The sequence below is a fragment of the Adiantum capillus-veneris genome, chromosome 23 (genome assembly GCF_014529385.1).
Source record: "Adiantum capillus-veneris isolate H3 chromosome 23, ASM1452938v2, whole genome shotgun sequence".
NCBI classification, from domain to species: Eukaryota; Viridiplantae; Streptophyta; class Polypodiopsida; order Polypodiales; family Pteridaceae; genus Adiantum; species Adiantum capillus-veneris.
The window spans coordinates 94,197,483-94,207,588 of NC_140953.1; the positions used below are offsets into that span (position 1 = coordinate 94,197,483).

Consider the following 10,106-nt stretch of genomic DNA (forward strand, 5'->3'; position numbering starts at 1 on the left):
GAATGGCTCTTGCCACAACGATGATAGAGCCCCCTTCTTGCGAAAAGTTGCAGGTGTGGTTGATCTGTGGGGTTTTGAATGGATTGAGTTTTATATAATCTCTAGTCCTTCTTGGGAGGTGTTTGGCCTTGTGGTAAAAGGCTCGATGCTATGGTAGCCAAGTAGGATGGCATTGGTCATGTTATGTCAAGGGTGGCTCCATTTTGAGCCAGCGATGGTATTCCCTACGTGCTCTTTTGATATTGGCAGTCTCCTTGTAATTCTTTTTGATGGCCATCATGGTGCAAACCTTGTAATTTTTTGATGCTCCTGCACGATGATTGTGGGCAGCTTGATTTGTACTTGATGATAATGTTAATTTAATTTCTCTACTCAAAATAAGAAGGGACAAGGCTAGGGGCAGATATTGAAGAAGGGACAACTATGCGTGATTGCTAACAATGGAGAACATATGTAGAACTTATTACGGATCTCTTGTTTTCTATATATATGGCATGACTTTTTTTTTAAATTCATTAGTTTGTGAACCAACCCCCCCCCCTCCCCAAAAACAAGGATCTCAGGCTTTGTATCGGATGGCTTGCTACTAGTAGCCTTGTCTACACCCAAATTTGTTGTGACCTTGCACATAGTGCATCATCTGCCCATGTTGAGGCTCGGACCCATGCCACCTACAACAAAGTGTGTCATGATCTCTCCACCACACCTTGGATCGTTGTGCCTATTTACATTCTGCACAGAGAGAGAGAGAGAGAGAGAGAGAGAGAGAGAGAGAGAGAGAGAGAAGAAGAAGAAGAAGAAAGTTTTAACGTCGTAGGAAACTATCCCAAGAGACCTTAAAGATCTAGCCAACGAGGAGCAAAGCAAACATAGGGGATCGCTTTGCCTATTCACACTCTCCACCAGAGAGAGAGAGAGAGAGAGAGAGAGAGAGAGAGAGAGAGAAAGAGAAGAACAAGAAGAATAGAGTTTTAACGTCGTAGAAAACTATCCCAAGAGACCTTAAAGATCTATCGGACGACGACGACGACGACGAGGGAAATGGCATAACCAATCTACCACACTTGGGTGATAGGAAGGTTATACCAGAAGCTTCCTAGATTCCCCTCCTTATAAATTGCTCAAAATCATGGAAATATAGGTGTTTTCTTACGAAAGTAGCAATTTTTTGTATAAAAGAGGGAAAAATTGTGGTCAATGGTGGGAGTGTTAAAAAGGAGAGCACATACAAAGCTTCTTCATGACTAGAAAGAGAGGGGATTGTACAACTACCACTGACTAGTGAAATTGGAACAATTTTCAAACCACTTTTTTAATGTAATTAATTGGAAAACCTATTCCATTTGGCGGTGAGTCTTTTCACGTGAACCAATTGCCAACTAAAGCAACAAACTTCATCAACTACACAAAAAATTTAGAAGATGAGGATCTCATTTTGATTGCAAATGTAAATAACAAGGTGGACAAGGGCAAGGCAAATGTTAGAAAAAAAACCGGGGTCCATTGTATTTTAACCGGTTGAAATCCTAAAATCCCGGTTAGATTTTGAGCTTGTCTTGAAGAAAACCGGGCAATTTTCACAAGTTTTAGTGTAATTATCGACAAAAGCTTCAAATTTTGACCTAAAAACCGAGAGAATTTCAAGTTTGCCCTTATTTTCTTCGGTTAGGAAAAAACTTACCGGTTTTCTTCAAGGCAAGCTCAAAATCTAACCAGGATTTTATGATTTTAGCCGGTTAACATAGACTCTACCTCGGTTTTTTTCTAACACTGGACAAGGTTTTTCATCAAGCCTAAATGTGAATAACAAGGTGGACAAGGCTTTTCATCAAGGTTTGATGATCACCACGTCACTTCTAACATACATAGAGAACCTCTTGAGTAACCAACTTCTAGGTTGCGCTCCATGTTGAGAAATTAATTGAGCATTGATATTCAACCCAACATGTAGGTAATTACCTATTTAATCAACAAATTTTCAATAAAATTTGAGGTTGAGGGAAGTTTAGCAAATGGAAGTTTAGTTCCATTGCTTATGTTGTTAAGGGTATCCTCATAAGGGTGGGGCGGGATCATAAAGAACCCAGGGTGGTGGGATCATTGGTCGTGGCGGACGGGCTGCGAGGATCTTGAGGAGAATGGACGGAGGAAAAAAGTCAACACATTGACCAACGACCCCTCGCGTCCACGATTGGAACCCAAGACCTCCTTGTTGGCAACCCAACGCCCCAACCACGCACTCATGTGGGTTTGTTTGTCCCCATGTGAAGCCATTGTCTCATAAAATGAATTCAGATAGAGCCAAAAGTAAAAACGGGCCAAAAAGTAAACAAGAATAAATCGAATGGTGTCCGTTCTTTGTGAGAAATGTGCTTCACTTCAATGTCCCAGGTCTCATTGCTTATGCTTCATTCAATACCCCATGTTAGATACTGCTAGGGCATGGCAATAACTTTTCTCTAGGGGTTAGTCTATTCAAACTCCTGACAATTTGCTAAAACATAATATTATGCATTGCATGATTAGGTGCCCAAAACGACTTTTTTGAGTGAAACCATTAATTAGTTTTTGGTGGTGGGGGTGGGGAGGAAAAGGGAAGGGTGGGGAAAAAAAGGGAAAGGAGAAAGGGGGGGGGGTTCTTTTTTAGTGCTTAAGGGAACCCTTGAGGGCAGCATAGGCGAATAGCCTAGTGGTTAAGTTCAACTTTGTACTCTCTAGGTGCTGAGGTCAAATCTTAGCCATCAGGATTGGTTTTAAATGTGAGTTGAATGGAGATGCTAATTCGAGATGCTAAAGCATCTTGGGACATTCTACGTAATGGAAACCAAAAGTGGAGCCATTTACGTGCCGAAACACATTAGTTAGGCACACATATTAATGACTAGACAATACAAATGATGAGGTGGGTTTAACAATACTAATTACATGACAATAGAAAACCAACGATGGAGTGATTTTTAGTGTGTGATGTTTCTATGAATAAATTGTGAGTGATTTATAGAATCTTTTTATTTAAGTTAAGATGTTTGGTGCCTTGCCTATCTATCAATTTTGTAAGCCTGGTCTGATTTCTAAAAGCATCTATGCTCCCATTGTGCTTGCTAGTACATAGGCACCGCATCCAGTGGTGCACCTCCAACCCCCCTCCTCGTCCAAAGTCCATTATCAGACTCAAGAGCTTTTGCTAGGTGGTCTGACGGAGCAATTGAAATCCCTTCCCCCGTTATACATAGTATTGATAATCTATTTCAAGTTCCAAGTATATATTTCTCAAACCATTAACGGAGGCAAACTTTCAAGGATTCACTAATAATGATAAGGAGACATCACTTGCATACTGAAATGCCCCCTGTCAACCCCTACATACAGAACCATGCTTTGTATAACCACCATCCCTTACACACGTGTGTTACCATATGGTAACCCTTAAGAAAATCCCGCGGAGACAAACCACGTAGAGATAATATTGTTTTTCAGACATAAATAGGGATGCACTACATGTTGAACACCTTTGAGAAGCTTTGCCATGTTGAAAGACTATGTTGGCTACATGTGTAGGCCTAAGTGTTAGACCACAAAAACCCTAATCATGTCAATATGATGGTATGCATGGACGTGAGATATCGTTTGCTTGAAAAGAAGTAGCTCTTTCACATGACTACAACTATGTCTACTCCAAGTGGAACATAGAAATGGAGGTGTCACAATTCATGGTAAGATATATAACAGTTGCTAAGAAGTTGATGTTAAACTTGAAATAAGGTGATGTCGATCAAGATTGATTTCAATTATGGCGTCCTAAGGATGCCACAAATGAGAACGTGAACAAGATAGTCTCGGCAAGATCCCACTAGCATTGTGCAAACATAGGCCTAGCCGAGAATCAAATTAGTCTCATGTATCGGTGCAAGGAGCTCTTGCGAGGTTGACTTAAAAGAGTCATTCCCTTGATAAAGAACAAGAATAAGAAGAAGAAAGCCATGCTCGTGGCCCCAAGTTTTGGAAACAATTGAATCCATTGATGATGAATTTGGGCATTTTGTTCCAATACAAAAGATGGGCAATGGGGAGAAGGGGATGCAACAAAAAGATACGAGCTTGTATAGTTTAAAGGTCTCTTTCCCTCTTGGAGGAGTGGAGCTAACTGTCAAGTTATTTGTCTCTCTCCTCTCTCTAAAACTGCCTAAAGGAAGTGTCTCCTTTTGCTCTCACGAGTAACCCCTTCTCTCTCTACAGCTCTTGTTCTTCATATTCACAAAAGGCATGGCTTATACTTGCCTTTCTCTTTCTAGAAAGGACTTGCATAGGTGGGTTCCCATGCAAACACTCATCCTTCACATTGCTGGTCACAGTGAGCTCTCCGTGCAATTGTAGCTAGGGTAAAGGGGCCATATTAAGGACCTCTAAGGAAGGGCCGGGCGCGATTTGCCTATGCTCCACAATTTCGAGTAGAGAAAGGCGCAATCAATAGCGATACTCAAGGGTGATCTTACAGCTTAAAGCTCAGAGTGATCGACAGTGCACAACTCGAGATCGGCCACTCTCTCTTGAGTCTCGTGTAACAAAACGTTGGTCCATTTGCAAGAGTGGCCTGGGCCAATTTTAACACAGCTCTGCCAACGTGATTCGAGACTATTTCTAGTGGCTGAGATTGCATGCCAGTCAAGCTGACTACTAAGAACATCGTCTTGTGTTGTCCGTAATCTGGCGCTTGCTTTTGTTAAGTTTTTGGGTGGGCTGGTCACACTACTGAAACCCATCCCGTAAATGGCTCCCGTACCCTACACCCATTTTGTCGAAGTTGCAATATGACAAGCAAGCATTGCCTTGAGTGCTAGAACCCACGGTCACCTCCTTGGCCCCCTTCATTCTGGACTCAAGAAAGGCACCCGATTATGTATGTGGGTTGCCTTGCATGCAAATAAAAAGGAAGGTTGAAGGCACCAAGAGTCGTAAAGAAGAAGAAGAGAAGAAGTTTTATGTCATAGGAACAATCCCAAGAGACCTCGAAGATTTATCTGTCGAGTCTTGAGATGCATCCCTAAAAACCCTTGTCCATCGACGTGAGGTGTGAACATCCTCTAAATCCCCTCCTTGATCTCTCTCTCTCTCTCTAGAATTCTTATCTATCTCTCTCGCGATTTTGTGATCTTTAAGGTTTTTATGCTTTGCCCACTTGATTTGTCTCATATTGCCTTCTCTCTCTCTCTAAGTGTGTATTACAAGGCTTTATGACTTTATTAGAGTGCTCTAAAAGATTAAACCTTTTTTTCCACAAAAGAAAAGGCTGATGCATGCTTTGCATGTCTGCTCGTCTTCCTCTTTCAAACCTTCCTTCCTCTTCTTCTTCTACTAGAACAGCTACTTCTACATACTTCATCATCATCACCCACACTCCCCGCCCCCCCCTTCTCTCTCTCTTCTCTACTATACTGTTGACTCTCGCCTAACCCCCCCCCCCCCCCTCCCTCCCCCCCGCCCCCGCCCCCCCCCCCCAAAACCCCACACACACACACACGGCGGCAGCTAACCATCTTTCCCTCTGTCTCTGGCCCTCTCCATGTCTGCATCTGATCACCCATCCCCGCCCATCCACAAACTTGATCATGAGCTCCATAGCCGCCCTTGCCCTGAGCTCTTCCTCCATCGCAGCAACGTCCAACCCTGCAAGCCTCCATTGAAGCTTCCACACAAACGCAAATTCTTCACTCTCTCGATGTACAATTCAGCTGATTCTGATGTCGATTCTAGCCGCAATTCTCCAGCTTCAGATGCAGGAATTGCATGGAATCGATCTTCTGCGCAGAATCATTACCAAGATGCTCTGGATCTAGGAGCCATTTCAGCAGTTAGCCGTAAGCTAGATATGGCTATGGAGGGGGGAAGCAGCAGCAGCTGCCTCGCAGGGGAAGAACAGATTTTGGAGAAGAAGAAGCTTCTTGCTCAGCTCACTGGAATGGCTCCAGGTGCTGGGAAGACTAAAGCTTTCAATGGAAGCACTCAAACTTTCCATGGAAGCTCGAAAGGGTACAGAGAGAGCTCTGCGATTATGCAGACGAATCCATGCAAAGTCTGCAAGTATTGTGGTAGAGAGTTCCCTTCTGGAAGAGCTTTGGGAGGCCACATGAGAGTGCATGGTGCTCTACTAGATGAACAATTGAGCAATATGAAGCAAGAAAGGCAAAGTCAGCAATATGGAGGAAAGCAACTGTATGCAGAAATGCAGAAGCGTCAAGAATTGAGTCGCGGATCTAAAGCACAGAACGGCGTTGCGAGCGACGATCTTTCTGCATTAAAGGATTGCGAGAATAGATATCAGCCAACGCTGGACAATAGAGCTCTTGAAGACTGTAGAGAAGAGACAGGCTCTCAGCTATTTCTTAATATACAAGAGAAGCTTGATGTTAATTGCACTACACCCACACCTTATATTAAAGAGAAAGAAGAGAGAGAGGATCGCTCATTTGATGTGAGCTACAGCAGCTTAGAGTACTCTGCTAGCTACGGTGGCGACCCAAGCAAAATGGGCATCCATGGCAATGATGAGAATGTGTCCAAGAAAAATATTGCTCTCTACGAACTCCGTCGCAATCCCAAACCTAACTACAGATTCATGAGCAGGGAGGAACACCTGCAAGTAGCTCAGACTACAAATCCTTTCAATGCTAATTGTCACAGTACTGGTCAAAGCACTCCAGAACCGCCTTCATCATTGACAGCAGAAGATATGGTGCCAAACTCACACTCAGCCGAGCGCGCTCACCCTTGCTCTGAGTGCAGTAAAGTTTTCCCCTCCTGGAAATCTCTGTTTGGTCACATGCGGTGCCATCCGGAACGGGAGTGGCGGGGAATTCAACGGCCTGATGGTACTGGTGAGCTCGATCGGATGGCAGCTAGAGTGATTGCACAGAGGCCGCCCTCTGCGGATGGCTCTACAGAGCTAGAATTTGATCAACCTCATCAAAACAAAAGTGACTGCATGAAGGTGGAAATTGCAGAAATTGCCCCTTCTGATGTTAGATTGGATTTAAAAGAGTTACAAGCTAATCACAGCAAGAGCAAATGCATTAACAAGAAAGAATTGATATATTCAATATTGCAGGCAGAAGAGAAAGGAGCTTCTACTGCAAATGGAAAAGCTCAGATGCTGCCGGCAAAAGTGTCCCTAGAGGTGCCTGCAAATGATTTGGATTGTACCCGCAGGCATAATGGTGGACAACAAGCAAACAAAAATCAAAGCTCTAACTATAAGTTGCAGGAATCCATGACACATTCCAATGTGGAAGCAATGGCAGATGAGTGGAGCCCCAGTTGGTCCAATGCAGGCAAGCGATCCAAAAGGCGCCGCGTCCCACATATGCACACAGAGCCCCATCCACTGACCTCTGATCAGACAACGTCAGACCAGATCAAAATGGATCAAAGAGGATCATATGATGCTGGGGATTACAATATGGAGGACCTTGTTGACCCAGCTAATTGCCTTGTTTTGCTTTCAAAAAGCATGCCAGCAGTGAACAAATCAAGCACTGGGCAGTCGGCTCTTTGTACTGAAAAGGTGTGGCGGGCAATTGCGAATGTAGAGAGAGCCTGGGATGATGCTATCCAAAATCGCATGCGTCAGCACGATGATTATGAAGCTGAGGACGATAATGTTGATGATGATGATAATGATGATGATGATGGTGATGAGCAGGCAGTTAACAATGGTGGTCATGTGCCTCCTACACTGAGTGTTAAGTATCAATGCTCTACTTGCAAGAAGTGTTTCAACTCTCATCAGGCTCTTGGAGGGCACCGCGCTAGCCACCGCAAGATGAAGGGCTGCTTCGCACGCACAAAGAGCTTGGCATCATATGATGCACAAGAGAGCAGCGAGGAAAACAACACCGATGAACCAGAGTACAGTCTTAGTTTTTTCTACAAGAAAGGGAAAATTGTGAAGCGCCAATCTCAATCTTCACAGGAGAGGAAAGGAAATGCGTGCAAGGATCTAGCAGACAAGTCGGAAAAGAAATTCAAAGGCCATGAATGTTCGATTTGTCACCGCGTTTTTGTGACAGGACAAGCCCTTGGTGGGCACAAGCGGTGTCATTGGACAGGGGAGAAAGTGCAAGGAGTCAGCGATGCCGCAAGCGTGGCCTCGAGCAGCAGCACAGAGAATAGGCAGCAGACAAGCACTGTACAAGAAAAGGAAGCATGGGTATATCAGAGCGATAATATGAAGCCGAAAGATATTGAAGTGTTCGACCTTAATTTGCCGGCCCCGATGGATGAAGATGACGAGGTTGGCTTGGAAGCAGCACCGCCTGCATGTGGAGCTTCACTAAGGCCTGATCAAATGTGGAAGCAGCAGGAGACATGGTATCCTACAAAGGTAGCCCACATTCCACAGGTATGCTCTGTCAAAACTACTCTATGAGTGGATATGTATATTGTGAGTTCGCATCACAAGGTTTGGTTAGTTCCGCTGGGGGGGCGGATGGCGCACTTAATGCAGCCAATTGATGCAGCTGAGGCGGATACATTTTCGGACAAATTCTGTGAGTGCATTGCATATTTGCAATTAAATACCCTCATTAGATGAAGGAGAAAGGCTGTGTCCAATATTGTAACGCAGAACACATCAATTATGATGTCTTGGCACGCTCCGATATCGTGGGTATGCTTAAGAGGTCATCTGTGCCTGCTCTGTGGATTTGTTATGGTCACTTGGAAAGTTGGCCTGCAACCAATTAAGGAGGCCACAACCGCAGGCTTTTGTTTACGTCGACGATTTTGTTTGCAATTTTCATCAACCACACTTGCATTCTCACGTGATGCCTATCATCATATAGATGGTGTATCCTTCACACATAGACACACACACACACACACCCCTCATTTTGATGTAAATATGGGGATCAATAGTCCCAAGTCACACTTTTAACACAGACACAAACACAAAGTAGGTTTAGATGTGAGCTAGCTGCTGCCCAACTCAGGAAGCTGACATGTTCACTTGCAACCTACACAATAATGTATTGCTCATCATCATGATGTGGTGGACATAATAACAAACTTATGATTGACACTTAGTCTGTAGCAGTACAAAGGCACAACCATGTGGCCTACTCAACCAATGAAAGGTCTCTTTTCCTGTGATACAAGGTTGGTTTGTCTTCTATATTATTGTTGAAGAGATTCGTTCAAAATTACACACGCAAGCAACGCCGCGGTGTGCGTAGAACTTGTACTCACACTTTGCATGATACATGCCTCAATTTCTGTTTATCTTGATTGTGTGTAATAGCCATTAAATTGATTGTGTAATTAGCAGGTTTGATTAATTATGGAGCTCTTTGAGGATCACTTCAAGAAAGATTGTAAGGCTAGTGTTGGGTCCATTTGGGCTTATGCTATATGTAATATTCAGGGCACAATAGTAATTTGTTGGGTCCAATTGAGCTTATGCTATGTGTATGAGGCTATAGGATGTAACAGATTGACTCCACTTCATTCATATATTGCATGTCTTTAACTACTATATAACCTGCTCATATCATGCAACTTTTTTACTTACTTAATCCCACGGAACTTTTGTCTATCCACACTATTAATGTGGACTAGAGTAACCCATTTTACAATAGCTTTTTGCCTTCCACCTTGAATTGCAAGATGATTCAGCACTTGAAAGGGTTGTCTGGCCGACTCGTGTCACGGGATGACGTTATCTGCAAGCCAAAGAGATAGAACTTGCAGATCAATCACACACAATTGAAAATGGCACTTTTTTAGCCATTGGAAGTGTATTGTTTCTAGAGAGATTTTCCTTTTTAAAGAAAATCTTATTTATAGTGTATTGTGGCTATTGTACCAACTCCAAAAGCTAAAGCGTTTTTTGAAAGAATCCTCTTTATCTTTTTGCTTAGCAACAAGTTTTGGACCTTACTTTGTTGGCACATGATAGCCTAAGGCCCGAAATTTATTTTCTCTCTCTTGATAAAGGTTTGAACTTTTACCGCATCAAACGATGCAATACGATTACTTCGTTGAGACAAGTCCACCGGTGCTCAATAAAGAATGGGTCTTGTGCATTAAAGTTGATCAAGTAAAAGTGTCAAGAG

The 10,106-nt window shown here is 43.3% G+C and overlaps 1 protein-coding gene across 2 annotated transcripts; it reads left to right on the top strand.

The window, feature by feature from the left end:
• The first annotated feature begins 5,491 nt into the window (after window positions 1-5,491).
• Window positions 5,492-9,451, top strand: LOC147428192 (uncharacterized). Of its 2 annotated transcripts, XM_086497356.1 has the most exons (2): window positions 5,492-6,985; window positions 7,103-9,451. In XM_086497356.1, the coding sequence occupies exons 1-2, from the start codon at window positions 5,561-5,563 to the stop codon at window positions 8,420-8,422; spliced, it is 2,745 nt and encodes a 914-aa protein (XP_086353482.1). In that variant the 5' UTR covers window positions 5,492-5,560; the 3' UTR covers window positions 8,423-9,451. The 2 variants fall into 2 exon arrangements, with proteins under 2 accessions (XP_086353482.1, XP_086353481.1); XM_086497355.1 differs by having other exon boundaries at window positions 5,492-9,451.
• Window positions 9,452-10,106: the final 655 nt, after the last annotated feature.